The 24,648-nt window shown below is 35.8% G+C and overlaps 1 protein-coding gene across 2 annotated transcripts; it reads left to right on the top strand.

The window, feature by feature from the left end:
* Positions 1-592: 592 nt before the first annotated feature.
* Positions 593-22,837, top strand: LOC127622397 (chloride intracellular channel protein 5-like). Of its 2 annotated transcripts, none has more exons than XM_052096498.1 (6): positions 593-1,233; positions 17,396-17,505; positions 17,819-17,944; positions 18,064-18,170; positions 19,849-20,030; positions 20,526-22,837. In XM_052096498.1, the coding sequence occupies exons 1-6, from the start codon at positions 703-705 to the stop codon at positions 20,688-20,690; spliced, it is 1,221 nt and encodes a 406-aa protein (XP_051952458.1). In that variant the 5' UTR covers positions 593-702; the 3' UTR covers positions 20,691-22,837. The 2 variants fall into 2 exon arrangements, with proteins under 2 accessions (XP_051952458.1, XP_051952459.1); XM_052096499.1 differs by lacking the exon at positions 593-1,233 and adding an exon at positions 11,717-11,956.
* Positions 22,838-24,648: the final 1,811 nt, after the last annotated feature.

Genomic DNA, 24,648 nt, shown 5'->3' with positions numbered 1-24,648 from the left:
CAATATAATAATAATACTTGATAATACTTGATTTATTTTGCCCTGGGAGATTACATTTGCGTTACATTTTAAGTCTCGTTTATATACTCATTTATATAGATTACTTTGTATAGTTTTGCTTTTATCTTGCGTTTTAATGAGTATATTTAGATTTTATGTTTTGTGAAGCATTTTGTGGTAAATTGCTAAAAGATGCTAAAAAAAAAAAAGTTATTATTATCATTAAGTCTTCATTGTGTTTCCTTTGGGGTGTGGCCAATTTGACTATTTATTACATTTATTAACTGTATTATTATTATTAGAATTTTAATACATTTTTTTTTATTAATAATAATATTTATAATAAATATGCATATAATATGGAAAATATTATAACATTAATATGCCATAATTATCATCACATAGTTATAGTATAATATTGATCATATTATAATATTATTTAAATACATTTCTTATGACTTCACTAATAGCCTTGTTCAATATGTACAAATCTGAATGCCAAAAACCTTTTTTTCTTTATTGGTCTCTGGATGGGAGGCACTTGTTATTTAGCTGCTCACTTTTTATGACACAATCATGGAGCAAAGTTCATTTATAAGTGATCTGTCATCTTCCGCTGCAACAGGTGAGGGCCGAGACGCTCCCATCTCCGACTTCCCCAGACGTCTTCACACTTCTCCACGGTCCTAAAAGCGCTTTATCATGGCCACAAACGTCCATGAAAACATATATGAACAAATAGATGAGGGAAACGTATATGAGCAGCAACCGTATATGAAGGCAAACAGCACGACAGAGCCCAAATATGAGAATCAAAAAGGGCCTCAAGAGAGTCCAGCGGAACCAATCTACAGCGTGGTCCAGCGGCCGTCTAAAAACTACAAGGACACGAAACGAGACACTCAAGAGCAGGAACGGCAATCTTCACCCTCAAGTGAACTAGAAGAGAAGACTGAAAGCCAGATGGAGGTGGTGGCGTTGGCTCAGCAGAATAGAGATAGAAACGGGTCCAGACGGTCTTCATGCGCTTCAGAGGGCTCCGGAGACCCTTGCAATGACCCTCCCTTATCGATTCACGACGACCTGCTCATGGCCTTCAGTCTAGCAGAAGATTCATCTCCAGAACCTGAGGAGATTGTTGACTACAGCCTGAAAAACGTGGAGAACAGTGATGTGGAGGAGACCACGACGGTTATCGACACAGATCAGCCTGACATTGCGCTTTTTGTCAAGGTAAGGGGTTGTTAATGTATTTGGGGGTTTATTTAGTGATCCGGAAAAAATAATCTGCACTTTTGTTTATTAAAGAAAGAGTACACGGAGAAATAAACTGGAATTATATTTTGAGGTATGAAGGTCTGGGTGTGGCTTGCATTAGCCCTCATATGCTTACCTTTGGACTTTGGAGAGAATTTGAGGACAGTCTGAGATTTCTCAAATCTTCGTTGACAAGCTCAGGGGTTCTCACAATTTGTTTTTATTCTAAACGCTGTTTTCTATATATTATATTATATAATCTTTATAATAAACATACTATACAATATATTTATATTTTAATGCATAAAGTCAAGTATGATAGGCTGAAAAAGAACATTATTTTATTTATAATTATTCTTATGATAAATATAATACATGTTTTATGTTTTATATTTAAATATTTGTATATTAATATACATTAAACTTTTTAAAATACTTATAATTATATTTATTTGCTATACAATGTATCAGAATGCAAAACAAATATAACTTTTTCTTTTATAAAATACAATTTATGCAAATTTAAGATAATTATTTTTAATTATGTAACAATTTATTTATTTAGCATTTTAATCAATCTAACAAACGCCTTTTAAAAAGAATCTCAGAGACTTTTGTGACAAATAAAAAAATGGATAGCTATGTTTGAAAATTAAATCCAATATTTATATATTAATATACATTTAACTTTTGAATTATATACTTAAATAATTGTATTTGTTTTCCAAATACAATACGCATACAAAACATATATCATTTTTTTATTTACCTAGAATATCAATTATATAAATACATTTATGTAAAATTAAAATTATAATTGTTCAGTATACAACATCTGATTTATTCAGCATTTTAATCAATCTTAAAAATGATATCCAAAATAAATATAGTATTTGTATATTTATATAAATGTAATTTTTTATATGATATACTTAAAATAATTGTATTTATAAGAAAAAAATAAAGAAAAAAAATACAATTATATTGTCAACTTGATTTATTCAGCATTTTAAACATTCTAACAAACACGTTTTGGAAACAATATCAGAGATTTATGAAAACTAAAATAAAAATGTATAATTTTAAAGTTAAATCAAATATTTATATATTAAGATAAATTTAATTATAAATATATAGGCCTACTTATAATTATAGTATTTAATTTGCCATTCAAATATTAATACAAATGCTATACAACAAATACAATTCTCTCTCTCTATATATATATTATGAATTCATATAATCTTATGAAAAACAGTCTCTCCATTGACTGAGATGAAAGCAAAGCATGCTGACTGATAGGAAATGTTGTTAAAATAAGTTTTAGAATTAAGATGGCAGATGTAAATGTTTAAGACAGGTTAGTGTAGCAGGTAGTTAATAATTTGATGTGTTGACACACTAGATTTTAAATCATTGTGAAAGAAAATGGTCTACAAATTTGAACAACTCATTATTAGAATAGTTTTCTCTTGATCATTAACTTCTCAATGGCTTCCAAAAATGTCTGTGCTTGCTCACAGATTGTACTGTATATATCAATAGTTAGACATCCTGAAGTGATTGCATCAGTGACTGCGATTCTCCATTCACTTCATGTGGAAGGATGAAAGTGATTGTCGGTTTTCAATAGGAGCTCCTTAAACTGAATAATCATTAACCTGGGGGTCAGTACAGTCATGGAAACCAGGGGTAACTCCAGAACAGAGTAAATGAACACAAGGCTGCTCTTTGCTTTATGATAGAGAAACACTTTAGTCTGTGTACAGGATGGGGTCACTCAGCTGATTGAGCTACTGTGATTGTATTGACCGTGATCTTGCTGGAGGCCCAAGTTCATATCACATTTTATTAAATGTCTAAATTAAAAGTCTCCTACATGGCAAGATTATGAACTGACATTTAAAAAAAGAAAAAGAAAAAAGCTAACAAAAGGCATTCCAGATTTATGGAAATACATTATGCTCTCCTAAACTTTTTTACACATTAATTTATCTGGACCCCCCCCCCAACATTAGAGTTACCTGCCCAAATCATCTCTTGTATTTATCTGAACTTAACATAGATGTTGGACTACATGCATTAGTGAACAGAGCATAATAAAAATTTCTATCTTAAGAAATAAGCAGCAATTAATCGAGCATAGGCCTGTTGTTTTAGAGCAACACAACACCAGGCTGCATTCATCCTGAAGCCATGAGAGAACTCACATGATTGCAAACAAATATGACATTTTTCCATATTATATAACATTTGTAAAATAAAAACTAATCTTGGTTATGCATGCAATCTTATTGTCAATCCGCTGTTTATGAATAATCACTTGCTTATGAGGTTATGATTAAAGTTTACCTCGCCATTCCTTGATGCTGCGAATCACAGGTGGTGCTTTCATTACATTCAATATTTTCATAATCAATATGTCCTGTATATTTACTTCCTTAATAAACAGTATGCGTACATTAGTCATCGTTATTACACTCTTTCAAGTCACTTTATAAAGAACATAAAAAGTTAGCAAAATAGACGAATACAGTTGTATAAATATCATATTGTATTTATATTGTATTGCGTCCAGAAAGTCTTGTTCAGCAATAATTTATATCAAATAAAAAATCTATATGAACAGAGTCCAGAGGTAATTCAGGAATATTAGTTGTCATAATCAGATTATCAATCCCTCTGACATAATTACTGATTTGAATAATCTGAACATGCTGTAAAAGATTCCTTTGATGTGACCTTAAAATCAAAAGCTTATTAATAAATAAACAACACAAAAACATGTTTGAGAATGTATTGCACATTCAAAGTCAATCATGGAATACCTCTCATGAACTTAACATAAAGGTTTTAACATTGTGCACTAATAATACACGATAATGTGAATGATTGGGCAAGACTTTTGGACTCTACACTATAGTATAGTAAAAAATAGTAATTCCTACCTAAAGGCTGTAGGTTCAAACACGGCAAGGTTTCGTCAGGGAACTGCCACCATATCGTCCTTGATCAAGACACTTCACCTCATGCTATTCCAGGGGACTTATAACTGTAATTATGTAATAATAATAGTATAATAATAGCGATTAGTAATCAGTGATTAGAAACTAAAGGAATGGTAGTCCCGCCTTTCAGTTTTATAAGGGATAATTGCCTTTTTGGATGGTTTTGGAGATTTCTTTCTTTCTCCATTCAAATAAATAGGAGCTATACTTGCTTGGTTATTGCTAAGATACAAAATAACTGCCCGTGGGTGTTACCAAGATGGTCTCGAGTAAACTGACGTGCCCTAAAGGGACTTTGGCTCAATAACCGATAATGTAACAATAACCTTTTAATTTCCAAAGAACCATTTCGCCAATTTAGTGAAAATGGTGCTGCAAAGAACAATTGAAGAAACTTGTGTATTAAAATGAAGACATAAACATGGTGCATTTCATTTGACAAATGAGCAAGATCGGCATCGGTTTCAAGAAATGAGTGTTTGAATAATTTTTTCTCTCTCTCTGTCTCTCTCTCTCTCTCTCTCTCTCTCTCTCTCTCTCTCTCACTTTCTACATCTTTCGTAATGTCAATAAGCAATTAATTCCATAATTCAATCTGTTGTAAACATATCTCTATAAACTCCATTGAACGTATTATAAAAACACCACAGTGGCTCTGCCAAAACACACCAAGATATGTATACAATGTGGAAGTTATTTATTGACAGCAGTGATTACATTTATCCTGTTGGGAACTGAACCATGAAGAAAAACGATTTGTCACTACTTTGCTATGGGAGTTTGAGACTTCAGTTATTGCATGAGTTACTGTAAGTGAGACCGCTCTCACAGAAAACACTATGAACTTCGCCTTCTAAAATGATTTAATTCATATTCCAATTAACCTAAAGGGAAAATCTCCCCTAAATGGATTTTAACTATAGAAGCATTAAAACCTTTTAATTACCAGAAGCTCTGTAGTTTTGCTAGCCTCTCTGATCTTAAAGCCCCTATTAATTGGCTTGACGAGTGCATTTTTTTCCCATGTTGACTTGTTAGATTTTGAAACATGAAATATGGGTTGGACATACATATATATCGAAGGGCCCGTATCTTTTTTAAATAGCCAATAGGCTTTAGTTTATGTCACAGCCATGAATGTGATTTTCTACTTGATATCACAAATCAGAGGCAGGTGGAATTGGGGGAGGGACATTCTCATTATAGAGAGCATTTAATAGGACAAAATGAGTGAGTGCAGTGTGAGTCATCAAATTTTTTTGGTCCATATTCCCCAAGAAGATAGAGATGTTAACATTCAAATGTGTATATCTACTAAAAGTAAATTCTGTCAACTTTTTGGAGTAGGGGAGAGTGGGGTTATTTGTAACATAATTAATTTGTAAACATTTCCACACACACTGGTAAGACAAAACTTAATCTGTTTACTTGTTGCCATATCAACACTGTGCAGAGAAAAAACAGTGGTAAAATTCAAAAACATTTGGAAGATATCGCCGAAAGTTCATTTTACCTTAGCAAAAGTAAAAACTCACAAGAAAGTAAATTTTCATCTCTGTTTTTAGTGCTTATTTAAAATGAGGCAAACTTGGTATCATTTTAATCTCCAATCTTTTAGCTAGCATCTTGCATAGTCTTTTAATTCTTAGCTAGCCAGGAGAAGTGACAAGCCAGGTTTAAATCCCTGTTGCGCTGATGTGGCACATTGTAATGCAGTGTTACAAATTAGAACAAACTATATGAGATTCCATGCAGAGATATGTAATTTACATAATTCCCTTTCATGTGCATGCATGCATGTGTGTCATCAATACATTCATTATTTCGGCCAATGCTGTGGCTTTGTTGTATATTCATTGTCAATTGCCAAAATTATCTCTTGTCAAAATTATTGTTATATTAACCCATATATGGTTAATAAGTTAATAAATAGATTTTTTATTGACATGATATTTTAGTTTATCTTCTATTTATTTGATTAGATCAGATACAGTTGTTAGAGGGAGATATTAAGCTGTCATATCGTCATGTTATAATGTGTCCCATAATGTGTACCTATTATGTTACGTTGTAACATGTCACTTTCCTTTTTACAGGTAGATGGCAACAATAAAGTATATGCTGTCTTCATGAAACCATGTATTTTAACCAGACAAGTGTCAAATTAATGTGAAAAAGAAAAAATACTTTGAACCTCAAGTGCATTAACACAAATTTAAGAAAACCAAAAAGTGTTTGTTTGTGCCCCACTACACTAGCAGATGACATCAAAGCTAACACACATGGACTAAAATCCATGAAATTAAATATTTTAATTTTATGGTGTCTTGCAATAACCCTGTAGCTTTATTAGTAGCGATGACTAATAATTCAAGCAAAGATTAAGCAGGGTATGGTTTTAGACATTGTGCATTTCTGAAGAGCTTCTTAAACAATTGAGGCTTTTTCCAATTGATCCTACAATGTTGGATGAATATTGTCATTTCTGCCAATAGTGGGCGTAGTTCAGCCTACTTTGACAACTCATATCTAAATGTAGGTGTATCATTTCATATATACAGTTCAGTAATAGTACTACTGTAAAGGGTTCCTGTAGCTCAACTGGTAGAGCATGGTGCTGGCGGCTGTGGCTCAGTTGGTAGAGTGGATTGGCTAATCGCAGGATTGGTGGTTCGAATCCTGGCCCACATGATTACACATGCCAAAGTGTCCTTGGGTAAGACACTGAACCCTAAGTTGCTCCCAATGGCAGGCTAGCACCTTGCATGACAGCTCTGCTGCCATTGGTGTATGAATGGGTGAATGTGTCACAATGTAAAGCGCTTTGAATACCGTTAAGGTTTAATAGGCGCTATACAAGTGCAGACCATTTACCATATACCTTGAATGCATTGTAAGTCACTTTGGAAAAAAGTGTCTGCCAAATGCATAAATGTAAACATACTCACACCTGCATTATGATAATGTTCATTACCTAATTCCATTCATCAACATCTTTATTTCTTGAAATGAGCACTTAATAAGATGTAAAGGCATAATATGATGAGATAACCCATTTAGGAATGGACTTTGATATATATATGTATATATACACAGTGCATCCAGAAAGTATTCACAGTGCATCACTTTTATAGCAAAACTGATTAAATTCATTATTTTCCTCAAAATTCTACAAACATTACCCCATAATGACAACGTGAAAGAAGTTTGTTTGAAATCTTTGCAAATTTATTACAAATAAAAAAATGAAAAAATCACACATACATAAGTATTCACAGCCATGACACTCAAAATTGAGCTCAGGTGCATCCTGTTTCATCCTTGAGATGGATCAAGGATCCTGATCATCCTTGAGATGTTTCTACAACTCGATTGGAGTCCACCTGTGGTAAATTCAGTTGATTGGACATGATTTGGAAAGGCACACACCTGTCTATATAAGGTCCAACAGTTAACAGTGCATGTCAGAGCACAAACCAAGCCATGAAGTCCAAGAAATTGTCTGTAGACCTCCGAGACAGGATTGTATCGAGGAACAGATCTGGGGAAGGGTAGAGAAAAATTTCTGCAGCATTGAAGGTCCCAATGAGCAAAGTGGCCTCAATCATCCATAAATGGAAGAAGTTTGGAACCACCAGGACTCTTCCTAGAGCTGGCTGCCTGGACAAACTGAGTGATCGGGGGAGAAGGGCCTTAGTCAGGGAGGTGACCAAGAACCTGATGATCACTCTAACCGAGCTCCAGCGTTTCTCTGTGGAGAGAGGAGAACCTTCCAGAAGAACAACCATCTCTGCAGCACTCCACCAATCATGCTTGTATGGTAGAGTGGCCAGACGGAAGCCACTCCTCAGTAAAAGGCACATGACAGCCCATATGGTGTTTGCCAAAAGGAACCTGAAGGACTCTGGTCTGATGAAACAAAGATTGAACTCTTTGGCCTGAATGGCAAGTGTCATTTCTGGAGGAAATCAGGCACCGCTCATCACCTGGCCAATATCATCCCTACAGCGAAGCATGGTGGTGGCAGCATCATGCTGTGGGGATGTTTTTCAGCATCAGCAACTGGGAGAATAGTCAGGATTGAGGGAAAGATGAATACAGCAATGTACAGAGACATCCTGAATGAAAACCTGCTCCAGAGCGCTCTGGACCTCAGCCTGGGGCGAAAGTTCATCTTCCAACAGGACAATGACCCTAAGCAAACAGCCAAGATAACAAAGGAGTGGCTATGAGACAATTCTGTGAATGTCTTTGAGTGGCCCAGCCAAAGCCCAGACTTGAACCCGATTGAACATCTCTGGAGAAATCTGAAAATGACTGTGCAACGACGCTCCCCATCCAACCTGATGGAGCTTGAGAGGTCCTGCAAAGAAGAATGGGAGAAACTGCCCAAACATAGGTGTGCCAAGCTTGTAGCATCATACACAAAAAGACTGGAGGCTGTAATTGGTGCCAAAGGTGCTTCAACAAAGCATAGAGCAAAGGCTGCAAATATTTATGTACATGTGATTTTTTTATTTTTATAAATTTGCAAAGATTTTAAAAAAATCACGTTGTCATTATGGGGTAATGTTTGTAGAATTTTATTACAAAATGTGGTAAAAGTGAAGCGCTGTGAATATTTTCAAGATGCACTCTATATATATATATATATATATATATATATACAGTGAGGAAAATAAGTATTTGAACACCCTGCTATTTTGCAAGTTCTCCCACTTGGAAATCATGGAGGGGTCTGAAACTGTCATCGTAGATGCATGTCCACTGTGAGAGACATAATCTAAAAAAAAAATCCAGAAATCACAATGTATGATTTTTTAACTATTTATTTGTATGATACAGCTGCAAATAAGTATTTGAACACCTGAGAAAATCAATGTTAATATTTGGTACAGTAGCCTTTGTTTGCAATTACAGACGTCAAACGTTTCCTGTAGTTTTTCACCAGGTTTGCACACACTGCAGGAGGGATTTTGGCCCACTCCTCCACACAGATCTTCTCTAGATCAGTCAGGTTTCTGGGCTGTCGCTGAGAAACACGGAGTTTGAGCTCCCTCCAAAGATTCTCTATTGGGTTTAGGTCTGGAGACTGGCTAGGTCACGCCAGAACCTTGATTTGCCTCTTACAGAGCCACTCCTTGGTTATCCTGGCTGTGTGCTTCGGGTCATTGTCATGTTGGAAGACCCAGCCTCGACCCATCTTCAATGCTCTAACTGAGGGAAGGAGGTTGTTCCCCAAAATCTCGCAATACATGGCCCCGGTCATCCTCTCCTTAATACAGTGCAGTCGCCCTGTCCCATGTGCAGAAAAACACCCCCAAAGCATGATGCTACCACCCCCATGCTTCACAGTAGGGATGGTGTTCTTGGGATGGTACTCCTCCTTCTTCCTCCAAACACGGTTAGTGGAATTATGACCAAAAAGTTATATTTTGGTCTCATCTGACCACATGACTTTCTCCCATGACTCCTCTGGATCATCCAAATGGTCATTGGCAAACTTAAGACGGGCCTTGACATGTGCTGGTTTAAGCAGGGGAACCTTCCGTGCCATGCATGATTTCAAACCATGACGTCTTAGTGTATTACCAACAGTAACCTTGGAAACGGTGGTCCCAGCTCTTTTCAGGTCATTGACCAGCTCCTCCCGCGTAGTTCTGGGCTGATTTCTCACCTTTCTTAGGATCATTGAGACCCCACGAGGTGAGATCTTGCATGGAGCCCCAGTCCGAGGGAGATTGACAGTCATGTATAGCTTCCATTTTCTAATGATTGCTCCAACAGTGGACCTTTTTTCACCAAGCTGCTTGGCAATTTCCCCGTAGCCCTTTCCAGCCTTGTGGAGGTGTACAATTTTGTCTCTAGTGTCTTTGGACAGCTCTTTGGTCTTGGCCATGTTAGTAGTTGGATTCTTACTGATTGTATGGGGTGGACAGGTGTCTTTATGCAGCTAACGACCTCAAACAGGTGCATCTAATTTAGGATAATAAATGGAGTGGAGGTGGACATTTTAAAGGCAGACTAACAGGTCTTTGAGGGTCAGAATTCTAGCTGATAGACAGGTGTTCAAATACTTATTTGCAGCTGTATCATACAAATAAATAGTTAAAAAATCATATGTTGTGATTTCTGGATTTTTTTTAGATTATGTCTCTCACAGTGGACATGCACCTACGATGACAATTTCAGACCCCTCCATGATTTCCAAGTGGGAGAACTTGCAAAATAGCAGGGTGTTCAAATACTTATTTTCCTCACTGTGTATATATATATATAATGTTTCCATGTTATGATGACCATTACCTTAATGGCAAATGTAGTATGCTGTTCACTAATTATCACAAATTATTTTGTCATTAAGTTGACTTAGAGTAAGGTACAAAGGGGCTAATGTTTATGGTGATCCAAACATTATATTTATTTTTATTAATTATTGATGAAGCAGCTAAATGTTTTGTGAAAAAATTTAAAAGTGTATTAAAAATTCTATTAGGATAAATGTCCTGATTAAGTATCACAACACATGGTGGATCAACCCTTGAAGAGTTTGGTTCAAACCTTACAACCTTTTGGTTACCCTAAGTAGGCCTACTTTAATTACAGTGCTTTTAAAGGCCCTCTTTATATGCAATATTAACAGTTTCATACCTTGCTGTAAATTGCAGACAACTAATACTGTAAATGTATTCCTCAGTTAAAGGTTTAAACATATTCTTAGTTGGCAAAGTGCTAATGTTCTGTCTGGATCTGAAAAATTGGGCCATGGTTACTTGTTTAATATTCATGTATCCTTCTCTTAAATATCTAGGATAGTCAGCTATATTTTTGGAGACCAAATGAGAGATCTTCACTTCACAGGTCCATATCAGTCATGTCCAATAACTTTGAACGTAAATTCACACTATAAACCAATGCCAGCTCATTAAATATTGAAGAGGGAATCTTATTCTCTTGGGCTCCTGAAGCTGATCTAATATAACCTGCCGCTGACTGCCAGCGTGTTGCCCGTGACTTGAAGCACATGAAAAATGCATGCAACTCATTCCTCTACTCTGAGTATTTGGGACATGAAGATGTAAGAGTTACAAAGATTGTGGCCAAGACTGTAAACAAGGAGCACATCATATCAATATATTCATAGGTCAGTATCTTTGATTATAACCTCAACAATGGTTGCTCAGTCTACTGATGTGTATTCAATTAGCACGCCTGCTTACAAACAGTAAAGTGTATATGGTCCAAATTCACAGAGTCTGGTGCCAAAAACCATTCAAAAACCAGAGATGGTTTCAAGGTCATCTCTCAAAATAACAGTTCCAATTTATTCTCATCTGTCACTGCTGTCAGATGGCAGGGGTGTGGCAAAAGGAAGCCCCACCCCTTCAATGCACCTATTCTCTCTATTTACATCCTCCCCTGTTTGGGAGAGTGCTAGATTCATCTTTTATCTGGACTGGAGCTGCCATCACAACAACTGGTGCCATTGGCTGCCCATTAAGAACCGAACAGAACAGACAGAAATTAAGAGAGCTAAACTTTCGTCATTCCAACCCAAAATGATCAGCAAAATATTGCTGGTTCTCATTGGGAGGATGTAGGTGACAGATCAACCAAGAGAGTTACCTGATTTAGAGAAAGCGTCTACAATGGGGGACGGCCAAGAACCTGATATTGAGTTGTTTGTCAAGGTAAGAATAAAAATTTCACATTAGACAGTGTAGAACTTTATAAAACTCCCATGAAGCTCTTGTAATGTGCCAACAAAGTCAGTGTAACCTAATAGTTGTTCTAGAGTGACTAGGGTCATGACCAGGTTGTTAGAAGAATGATGTTTGAATGCCATTAGTTACTGCACAATGGATTACAGATGATAGTTCATTTATCAGGAAAGTGAAGAGAATATAATATGAGCTGAACTGAATCTGAGTATGTAATCAAATAAGGGGTGTCATGCACATTTTATTTTGAAGGGAATGGGCACCGGTGATGATCTTAGTTGCTCAATTAGTGCCTTAGGCGAGATAAGACATGATCAAAGATAAAATAAACACTTTTCTAGTGGTACAGTTTTCATTTAGTGTATAATCACACCCAAGTTCAAATCCCAACCTGTTTTTAATATTATAAACTTGATAGGCAGCGATCACTATGTATTTGTATGGAAAAGCACTTTTGACAATTCGCTAATAATTCCTTTCATGCTCTATGAGTGTAGTGACATGAGGCTAAGTAGATTATGACAGGTTCTTCAGTTTAAAGCAAATGATCTGCGGTTGGTGCGATTCAATTGGACAGACCAAATTTAGACATGTGAATGGGTGATTTCTGGATGTTAAAGGTATGTTCCGGGTTCTTTACAAGTTGAGGTCAATGACAGCAGTTGTGGCATAATGTTGATAGCCACAAAAAATAATTTCACCTAGTCCCTTGTTTATTAAAAAAAACAAATATCACGTTTACAGTAAGGCCCTTAAAATGAAACTGAATGGGGCCAATCCACAAGCCTTAAAATACACACCATTTCACAAAATGGCAACAAAGTGCAAGCATTATACATGATAACATGATTTGAGTTCTAATTAAAATGTAATTCCGGTAAACCCTGTAAGCAGTTCATCACACAAAAAACATGTAGTGCAGAGATTTTATACAAAGAGACACTAAAATCATGTTACAATATAATGTTTACCTCTTGTGGCTATATTTGTTTTAAAATCAGTGTGTATTTTGCACAACTGGTCCCATTTAAATGCATTGCAAGTGTTTTTCTGTAACCACAATTGTATTTTTTTTTTTAATGAACGAGGGACGAGTCTAAATAATTTTCTGTGGTTATTAACATTATGCTACAAATTCTGCTGCTTTATCTTAACTTGAATTGGATCTGAAAAAATCCTTTAATAGGTGATTTTACTTAGAAAAAGCAGTGGTGATGCTCAGGGTTACTGACCAGAAGGTTGGGGGTTCAAGCCCCAGCACCACCAAGATGCCACTGTTGGGCCCTTGAGAAAGGCACTTAACTCCCAGGTTGCTCTGGGGGGGATTGTCCCTGTAATAAGTGCACTGTAAGTCACTTTTGATAAAAGTGTCTGCCAAATGCATAAATGTAAATGTAGAAAAAATCTGAGGTGGCACGTGCCAGTTTGAATGAGCACCTTACTTCTGGCTCGAATTAGGTACTTTGCTCCTGACAAGCTTCTAAGATCTGAATATTATGAGAAAAGGCAGCAATATATTATTTTGGTATGCAGAAAGGATTAAATGGGTTATTTGAAAGCAGCTGCTAAAAGAAAGTTAAATGTTCTCCCCAACAGATGTTAATGTTAATGCTCTGTTAATGAGTTAATGAGTTTTAAATCAACAAAAACCTAGCTCCCTATCCTAAACCTTAAACCTAAACCTAACTGATAGTGTCATAAAAAGCAAATATGACACGCTGAACCTACCACGTCATTTTGCGGTGCTTCTGTGACACTTTTAGCTCACGTGTGGAAACACTGTGCTCTTCAGGATTCGCAAGTGCAACAATCTATCAATTGAGCATGCTTAAACTTGTAAATGTTTTTTGTTGTGTAATGCAAATGACAATTTATCACTGTGCACTATAGTAAACATATTTAGATGTCATAAGATAGCATTGTTTTAGGAACAGGGTGAAAGGCAAGTTTTTTTTTAACTGATAATCTGCCGTTTTTCCTCACGTTTTGTGTGAAAGTAAATAAAAGTAATTGTTGCTCTAGCGCCTCTAGTGTTCATTTCACAAAGAAACGTTACGTATGCATTATGGACAGTGAGCCATGTAAATATGATTTTGCAAAAATGTAGGTATAGTAAAATGATTCTATGAGACCAGGTTGTGATTGTCAGCAGGTGGATAATTGATGGATGAAACCACTTTTAACCTATTCATAAAGAAACATAAATGCACACTGAGAATGCATTTGACTATGTTATTAAATTAAAGTGAAGCATGCATTTCATGCACCATGGTAGCCATATTGCAACAGCTTATTAATAGTTTTGAAAGAAAGAAAAATGGCTTTGAATATAACAAGACGAACGCTGTAAACGACATATCCACTCTGTCACACCCCAGTCTATTTACAGCCATGAACTGCTGCACTACAGAGCAACCGGACCAGTGCAAACTGGCCCATTGTCCTGCACTTTCGAGATTGTAACTGGCCATTGTTTTCTCATCCAGTGCTCTTTCTGTTTTGAATTTGCCAGAACGGACAAGTCAGTGGTACTGGAAGTGGCCTGACCTTTCACATACCGTCTGCCTCATTCATCTAAATGTGTTATCCAATGCATTTTCCTACCATGATTCCATTCAAACCTCTGAGCTGATGTCAATGTATCCATTGTCAGTGTTGTAATTTATAGTAGAGCGGTATCATGTTCCATATAGCAATAATATTAGTAAGACTGATGACTTCGTAATGAATATATGATGGCATTACAGTAAAACAGTGTATATTGTACTCTCTGTATAGAGTATATTAGAAAGTACTAATTGCTTAGGAACATACCCTTATGGTGATAGAATATTTGACCTCTTCATGTTCTGACTACTTCTAGTATTGAAGTTAATGAATGCAGTGTGCATAATTCATATTGTGAGGGGTATTATTTCAGTGTAAGCTATAGCTGATCTCATGCTAGTGGTGCTGCTGTTTTGGATACCTGATCTTCTTTACTGCAGAGACAGTATAAAGTGTATAATGTGAATGTGATTCCTGTCACAGTCACTCAAGGATAACACAAGTCTTTTAAACTGTCAGTAATGAGGAACTTAATGGAATGGCTTGTTGTTTATCCTACAAGCCAGTTTGGGTATTTGTTCTCAGTTATGAGTGAATGAAAAAAAATATAAAGTAAAATTAAAAATGAGCTTGCTTCTTTCAGCTATTTGCTTCAGTTACTGATGTGTCTTGTCCTCTTAGTCCACATCCACAGTTAAGCACACTCAAACGAACGTTAGAGCACCCTCAACTGAATATGTAAGCCTAATAAAACTGTATATTGGCAAAGCAGGTTTCCTTGTATCATGGCGAACACACACACACACACACACACACACACACACACACACACACACACACACACACACACACACACACACACACACACACACACACACACACACAGTATTCTGCTTCCAATGTACACATAAGCATTTGATTGGTTAAGACCTCTGCTTTTGCATACAAAATTCATAGCAGAATTATCTCATTGAATGGACCAGCTATTGCTTCTGATTTCTGCTCGTGATAAAGTAGTCCTTCACTTCTTGTCTAGGATCAGTTTCCCAAAACCAAATCCAAACCTTTACTTTTGGTGAATCTAGATCAGAGGTTGTGGATAACATCTTACAGAAACAAAGGCAGTGCAATTTGTGGATTAAATATTTCATTGTTTTGGTAGCAATAAAGATGATTTAGTCTAAAAAAAAATGTTTTTGTTACATTATGTCTACAATTTATACAGACCACCCCTACTATTTTCAGAAGTAATCTCAACGATTTTGATCTTTAACCAGGCCAGATACACAAAGATCCGTTATTGTTTTAAAACACATGGATTTGAATATGCTGCATGCCTCACATCCATACTAGAACAGTGTTGTCCCCCCCTGAAAACAAAGAACACTCTGCATAACCAAATTATGAAATAACTGAAAATAGAGGTTTGAAACAAAAACGGATTAGTATGGATTTGCCTTTAGAATGAGAGGTGTAAATGTGCTTGATATCAATCCGTTTCCAAACGTTAAAAATGACGTATTAGTCTGGGCGCTGCCTTAGATATTTTCAGATATTTGTTGAAATGTAGGTAGTGATCTTATCAATACAGAAACAGAATTTTTTGAACACTTGAAGGGGGTTATTTCTACTTTTCAAATGAATTTTTCATTTAACTGGCTAAAATGCTCGTAATGCAATACTAGTGTTTTTTACCTCACAATGATTCAAGTTTAAAGGGAAAGTTCACCCAAAAAAAGAAAGATGACTTTCTTTCTTCTGCTGAAAAAAAAGAAGATTTTTAGAAGAATATCTCAGCTCTGTAGGTCCATACAATGCAAGTGAATGGTAGCCAGCATTCTGAAGGTCCAAATGGCACATAAAGCCGGCATAAAATAATCCATAAGACTCCAGTGTTTAAATACAAATCTTTAGGAGTAATTTGATAGCTGTGGGTTTGAAATAGATCAATGTGTAACTTATGTTTTTACTAGTAATTCTCCTCCCTGCCCAGTAGGTGGCAATATGCACAAAGAATGTGAATCCTCAAAAGCAAAAGAAGAAGAATCAGAAAGTGAAACTGGAGATTTATAGTAAAACATTTCTTAAATATTGATCTGTTTCTCAGCCAAACCTATAATATTGCTTCTGAGAATATAGATTTAACCACTGGAGTCTTATGGATTAATTTTATACTGCCTTTATGTGATTTATGTTGCATTGTATGGACCTACAGAGCTGAAATATTCTTCTAAAAATCTTTGTTTGTGTTCTACTGAGAAAGAATGTCATAAACATCTGTGATCGCATGAGGGTGAGTAAATGTTGAGATCATTTTCATTTTTGGGTGAACTATCCTTTTAATAGTAGTGAATGGCATCCAGTTATGATTTTGGAACTACAAATGGTTATTTTGCATTTTAATCCATGTTTGTGTAAAAAAAGTGTTTACAATGTAATGTAACACAGTTAACTTCTTGTGTTAAGAAAGAAATAGGGATTCAAATAGTTTATGAATCTGATATTCTGTATTCCATGCAGTGTGCACTGTTGTATACAGCACATTTGGACAAAAAGTGATAGATTATCTGGGTATTCTATGGATATAGAAATGTGCATACTATTCACTGGATGCATATACTGTATACTATAGAAATAGAAAGATTAGTATGGGATTATATTCCAAACATAACCAGCAGAGGGCATTATAACACCTTCTCTGTCTTTCTTCCACTCTCTCTCCACCATCTATATTAAATTTGATGGTTTTTCTCCAACACTTTTTTTCTATCACTTACTTAAGCTTGAAGATTGAAATAAATGAATACTTACATGAATCCCTGGATGTGATATGTATAAAGAAAAAGTGTTTTATGTTTGTAGGCTGGTACTGATGGTGAGAGTATTGGAAACTGTCCGTTCTCTCAGCGACTTTTTATGATCCTTTGGCTCAAAGGTGTGGTCTTCAACGTCACCACTGTCGACCTGAAGAGGTGAGAATAATGAAATCAATTAAAACAAAAAGACTTTGTGGATCTTATAGATGTCTGTAACAAATATTTGATAATTGTTATTTGATATAAATTTAAAAACTAGCAGTCAGTAAAACTGTAGATCATTGATCATTGATATTGTTTAAATAGAAGCTACCTCTAGTAACTTCAAACCATATCCTGTGCAATTAGGACAAATAATTGAAGGTAATATAATTTAGAAATTAATTTAATTTCTTCATTTCCTCTGTAATACAATGGCTGACTGAGTAATACAATTAAGAATTTCATAAATGGTTTAATATTTGTTCAGGAAACCAGCTGATTTGCACAATCTGGCTCCAGGCACTCACCCTCCTTTCCTTACCTTCAACGGCGAGGTCAAGACCGACATTAACAAGATCGAGGAGTTCCTGGAGGAGGTTTTGGCACCACCGAAGTAAGCTCAACAAATACACTTACTGTAGACTACACTTCAAACATCACATTAAACCATTGTGAACAAGAGCTAGAAAGAATATTGACACATTTTTTTATGTTCCTTTCCTTGTTTCTAAGGTACCCCAAACTTGCAGCGAGACACAGGGAGTCCAACACAGCTGGGAATGACATATTTGCAAAGTTCTCAGCTTTCATTAAAAACACAAAGCCAGATGCCAATGAAGGTATGCATGTCAAACTGGATCAAACTGATTGATTGAATGAATGAATGGATATACTGTATTTTGGTCAGTATATTATAGCAGGGCACAGTTATACATAGTAAACTGTACAGGGAATCCATAGCGCTAAAAATGTAGTATATTTGGTAGTTTTGACCAGCGTTTCCATGATCTTCAGCACTGGCCGCAACCCAAATATGGGGCAAAGGTTCATAGGGTTGAGGACTTAAGGAAAAAAACGATGCTAAATAAAAATAATAAAAAGTAACTAACCATTAAATCATACATGGATAGTATAGCTAAATAAATAGGCTTATAAACTGAGAAAACGCTTCCCATATCTTTAACTTTTGACGTCAATGGCTGTGCATCCAATTCTTCTTTTCACATTATGTAATGTTTAAAAGTTTGCATATTGTTAGGACTATGCAGTTTATGGTAATATTGAATGTTAATTCTTAATTTTAAGGACATTTTGTATGCTTTTGTACAAGAAAAGTTTTTTTATACAATATATAATTTTAAAACGGACAGACAGACAGACAGACAGACAGATAGATAGATAGATAGATAGACAGACCAACAGATATATTGACAGAGAGAGAGAGAAAGACAGACAGACAGAGATAGATATATAGATAGATAAACAGACAGACAAACAGTCAGACAGATAGACAGACACAGACAGAAAATAGAGAAAGAGTAACAGACAGACAGACAGCCAGATAGATAGATAGATAGATAGATAGACAGACCAACAGATATATTGACTGAGAGAGAGAGAAAGACAGACAGACAGAGATAGATATATAGATAGATAAACAGACAGACAAACACAGACAGAAAATAGAGAAAGAGTAACAGACAGACAGACAGAATGACAGATAGATTGACAGATAGACATACAGAGTTCGATATATAGACAGACAGACAGACAGACATTACAGACAGACAGACAGACAGATAGATAGATAGATAGATAGATAGATAGATAGACAGATAGATAAATAGATAGATGGATATATAACACAAAAAGAGTAATAGACAGACATTACGGACGGACGGATGGACGGACGGACAGACAGACAGACAGACAGACAGACAGACAGATAGATAGATAGATAGATAGATAGATAATACAAAAAGAGTGATAAACAGACAGATAGATAGAAAATACAGAAAGATTAACAGACACACAGATAGACAGACAGAGATCGATAGATAGATAGACAGATAGACAGACAGACAGACAGACAGAACAGACAGAAAGGGTGATAGACAGACAGAGATCAATAGATAGATAGACAGATAAACTGACAGACAGACTGATAGATGGTTAAAAAATACAGAAAGAGTGATAGACAAACAGAAAGACAGACACAGACAGATTGATTGGCAGACAGGCAGACAGGCAGACAGACAGACAGACAGACAGATTGAAAAGACAAGAGTGATAGATAAATAGATAGATAGTTTACTTTTTAAAACCTAGCACAGAAAAGAGTATATTGTTTGAATTAGATTTTAAAGCATTCATATAGGCCAATACCAACAAGCTCATGATATTCTATTATACATCCCTAGTTTTCAATTTGCAAGTTGGCAGCACTGCATATACCATTCACATTAATTTACTGTGTGGGAACACACAGGCTATTAAAAGTGTATAATGTTTTGTTAGCTCTGGAGAAGGGTTTGACGAAGGCCCTCAAGAAGCTGGACGACTACATGAACAGTCCCTTGCCTGATGAGATAGATGCAGACAGCACAGAGGACGAGAGGGCCTCCGAACGCAAGTTCCTGGATGGGAATGAACTAACTCTGGCAGACTGCAACCTGCTGCCAAAACTTCACATAGTGAAGGTGAGCTGAACTGCTGAGGGTGACGGGGGTCACTCTTACTCGGCCTGAAGATACTTATTTAAAAAGATATTTAGTTGGAGCCACAGCTGAGCTGTTAGTCACCCTCATGTTGTTTCAAGCTCTTATGATATTCTTTCTTCTGTGTAACGAATATTGAGGATTTTTAAAGAATGTTTACACTGCTCTCACACAACGTAAGCAAACAGTGACCAGGGGTTCTAAAATGGTCAAAAAAGTTCACCCAAAAATGAGAATTGTCAACATTTACTCACCCTCATGTTGTTCCAATCCCATATGACGTTCTTTTTTTTCCATGGAACACAAAAGAATATGTTAGGGAGAATGTTAGCCTCAGTCACAATTCACAATCAGATTCTAATCAAAACAATAAATCAATACCTAATGGCCTAAACAAAAATTTGAGTTGAGCAAAGTATTAATGCGAGGTTTAGTTTGAGAGATCTGTTTTTCATCTGTTTTTTTTTTATTTTGCAGGTTGTTGCCAAGAAATATCGGAACTATGACATGCCCACCGAATTGACAGGAGTGTGGCGCTACCTGAACAGTGCGTACGCACAGGAAGAGTTCACAAACACCTGTGCCGCAGACAACGAGATTGAATTGGCATATCAGGATATGGCTAAGAGGCTAGACAAGTAAACAGATGAACAAATGTGACCAAACCAGACAACATGTTGCCTATGATTCAAAACTGTATTAAGGTTTTTTTTTCTTTTTCCAGGGCCTTTATAACCATTTAGCCATTATGTTAACACAATGGAGTCTTAAAACGCCACATCTTACATAAACTTTGGTCTGTAGAGTCTTGCCTGAGTACATGACTCAAATGCAAATGTAAAATATCAGCCCATCTTCACCAGCTCTCGCTTATATGTTGCTCATGTAAACATTTTTCCAAGTGACTTTCCAGTTGTGTCTCAATTTAAAGAGACACACTTAACATTAGTGTCTCCTGTTGTTCTCTCTCACTTTCGGAATGAAAAGTTCATCCTGTTTTATTCCCTTTCTCATATCACTGCATAATCTCAGAGAATATTTTCTATCAGTCATAAATTGCATGAATGCTTGACTGCTGAAACCACATGTTCAAGCCTTCAAATCATGAAAAATTTCAAAATTGTTCATTTTTGTTTTTCAATGCCCAATCTGACCATTTTTTTGCAATTTTTATTATTATTTGTGTTTAATGGTGAAAAAGATGTGCAGCAGGATGTTTAAAATAGAAAAGTGCCTTAGCTATGTACAGCCTTGTAACAAATCATCATATACTTTCCAGGGTTTTGTCTTTTATTTCAAGGTATTTTCTGTAGAACCACTAAAAACAATAATTTTTAAAGTATTTAATTACTTAATGAAGAGTTTTCAAACTAATTTAATATGTGCCTTAATTAGGAGAACGCAATGTGGCAAATACAACATTTTATTACTGATACTTTTAATTTATATATAAATACACTCAAATATAATTTTAGATGATTTTTAAGATTTATGCATTTTAATTGCATGACACATTTCCATCAAACTGAATTGAGTAATCTTTAAATAATAGACATTATTATAAATAAAGTAGGGATGAACTGATCCGATACCTGGATCAGTATTGGCTCTGATACTGTCGTTTTTTGATGGATCGGGTATCACTCTGACGATACTGTGTTAGACATGTTTGTTACTCTTAGTCGATTTTTGGAGGGTTTAAAGACTGAAGTGTGAAGCTTATAATTTTAGAAAAGCACTTACAGTAATTCTTCTGTTAAAACTCATGTATTATTTGAGCTGTAAAGTTGTTTATATCATAATTTTAGGGTTTGTTGACATTACATTGTCATGGCAATGAAGTTGTAAAATTGGCTATAACTTTACACAGAAAAGGTTAGTAAGGGATTTTTATCACATTAAAATCATGTTAACATGCATATTGATTATCTTGTGGCTGTAATTTCGCAATAGTGATTATTTAACATTTACGAATAGGCCAATTCACTTCCATTATGCCTCACTGGAAACCAGATTTGTGCTTTTATTTTTCTTCTATTTTTAAGAAAAATAGGGGCAAGTCAAAATCATTTTGTGTGGTAATTAGTATTATGCCACAAATGCTGTTGATTGATCTTAACTTTTATTGATTCTGGAATATTCCTTTTAGTTTAATGAAATATTTCACATTACGCTTTATTCAGATTACTCAATTCAGTTTTTATGGAAATGTGTCATATAATTGAAATCTGTTACTCTTTCAGCTAACCTGAAATATTTTTTCCTGAAAAAAAAACGTAGTTTCTGCAAACGTTTTCGAAAATGCTCATTTTAATTGCCTTATGTAACTTTGTTGTAAATCTGGCGCTAAGAGTTCAAGTTCAAACTCAGCTGACATTGAATATGTTCTTCAGACCTTCCTATGTCATCTCTCACAACTAATATAATTTTCAGTTCTTTTACAATTTATTTTAGGCTTATCTCAGTGTTTAACATCAATCAAAGATGGACATATGGTACTTAAGTATTTATTCACAGCCCAGTTTACGGGTAATCAATGACTTGAGGGGTGAAAGGACACGACACACAGTGGTTCATTGAAATGGAGAATAAGAAAATCTGATTGGGCAAAAATCCAGGTCTCCTCCTTTCCACTTAGTACTGCTGGAACATCAGAGGCCTGTGATGGGTCCTTGAGGAGCTCCTGCTCTTTTGTGGTTTGGACAAGCATTTGATATGAAATGAGAGTGTGGCGCCAGAGAGGCCTATTCCGAGTGAAGCTCTATGAATAAAATAATATTTTCACAGTTTGACATGCATTATTTCTTTCTCCCTTTGCACACGTTTTTGCTAATTGATAGAGTTTTATAGGGCAGTTTAAAAAAAAAATGGTTATTGATTGTAATTGAATGATGAGTGCTATTTGTGTGGTTACATTTCTGGAACATTCTGATTGTGATGATGCATGTCCTCACTCTAAAATCAATCAATCAATCGATTGGTCGTCTGTCTGTCTGTCTGTCTGCATACCTTTTTGGAGATAAATGTGTGAATGTATAAAAGGGTATCCATATATTTTCTAAGAGTGTTGAAAGGGTGAAAGGGCTTTTATATCAGCTGATAGTAAGTCACATTGAAAATCACCATCTAAACTGAGTTTCATTGCCCATTAAACACATAGAAACAGACTTTGATCTGGTCAGTTCATCCTTGGCAAAGATGAGTGATGTCTGCTAACAGATTTAAACATGTGCTTTCAGGCCATGGATCACAGCTCAATCTTTGCTTCCACTCGCTCATTATGGCCAAAAGCCACCCAAGCTTGTCTCTATTTTTTCCTTAAAATAGGTAGCCTCAAAGGTCTCCAAAGACCAGTGCCCGTCAGATTTACAATAGGGAATGGGACTATTTACCCGAAGCAGGAGCCATCCAGAAATAACAGTCCTGAAAAATAAATGGAGCCTGCTATATTTTTCCACACAAGAAAGAAAATATGCTTCAGGTCTTGTGCCTCGCTGCTTTCTAATTAGTTCTTAAACATTCTCTGCCTTGATTCTTGGCGTTCCCATTCAGCATTTCTGATAATATACAATGCGGCTTTAATGTCAAATATGTCTCACTGTGATCCAGGGCTGTAACTCTAATCTGTTTACACAGACGCAAGTGATTCACAAGTCCTCCGTTCCTACTTGAGGAGGAGACACCACAGAGACTATCCCTGCATCCGCAATAGCGTACTGTCAGAGTATGTACTGTAAACACTTCTTGGCCGATAAAACAGTACATTGTTTGGGTATGTATGCAAGTAGTATGAATTGATTACAGACATACATCTTCTGGGGATGTGGGTATTGTTCCATAACCCGAATATATAACATAATAACAACAACGAAAATAATCTACTCTGTTAAAAAAATTGTAATATCACAATTTATGCACAAGGAACAACTTTCTTGGTATATGTATAAAACTTAAGAGTTGAAAAGATTCAACGGTTCACCACCGTTGTTGTAAATCCAGCATTTTGAATGTGATGTCTCCTCCACTCCCGAGGGATTATGTAAGGAATATTTGATGACCGATTGTTGAATTATTGAAAAATAATGCAAACCCCAAGGTGGTAATGCGGCCACAATGCCAACTGGGTATGGAACCTGGAACTACTTCATAGCCGTGTGTTTACTGAAAAATACCAGCACACCATAGAATGTCCATCAGCCAATCAGAATCAAGCATTCAACAGCCCTGTGGGATAAGGGATCATAAAGTGTCTAGCCGATCCGCATTTCAGAACGAATATTGATGATTTGGACATACTACCAGAGACTATTTAGCACGTTATAGAGCACTTGTGTTAAAATGAATAGGAGACATTGTAACACCCATTAAAAAAGCCAAATCACCTTTAAGATACAGACATCGCCTGTCAGTCAACACAGGAACGCACGGTGAATTAGTTGGACCAGCGGGGGACAACATGTTTTTGTAGCATGATCATGTATTAGGCAACATGAACTAACTATAAACAATAATTTTTATAGCATTTATTACTTTTTCAAGGTAATTTAATAAAATGCTTTATTGTTCATTAGTTAGTTGATAATGCATTAACTAATACATA

Source organism: Xyrauchen texanus, chromosome 28, assembly GCF_025860055.1.
Source record: "Xyrauchen texanus isolate HMW12.3.18 chromosome 28, RBS_HiC_50CHRs, whole genome shotgun sequence".
NCBI lineage: Eukaryota > Metazoa > Chordata > Actinopteri > Cypriniformes > Catostomidae > Xyrauchen > Xyrauchen texanus.
This window is presented reverse-complemented; position numbering and strand designations above follow the sequence as displayed.

What these genes read in the sequence shown, in the direction of transcription:
- LOC127622397 (XM_052096498.1), top strand. Translation starts at nt 703, where the DNA reads ATGGCCACAAACGTCCATGAAAACATATATGAACAAATAGATGAGGGA. An exon ending in ACATTGCGCTTTTTGTCAAG is followed by an intron (nt 1,234 to 17,395) that starts GTAAGGGGTTGT and finishes TTATGTTTGTAG; the next exon opens with GCTGGTACTGATGGTGAGAG. An exon ending in ACCACTGTCGACCTGAAGAG is followed by an intron (nt 17,506 to 17,818) that starts GTGAGAATAATG and finishes ATATTTGTTCAG; the next exon opens with GAAACCAGCTGATTTGCACA.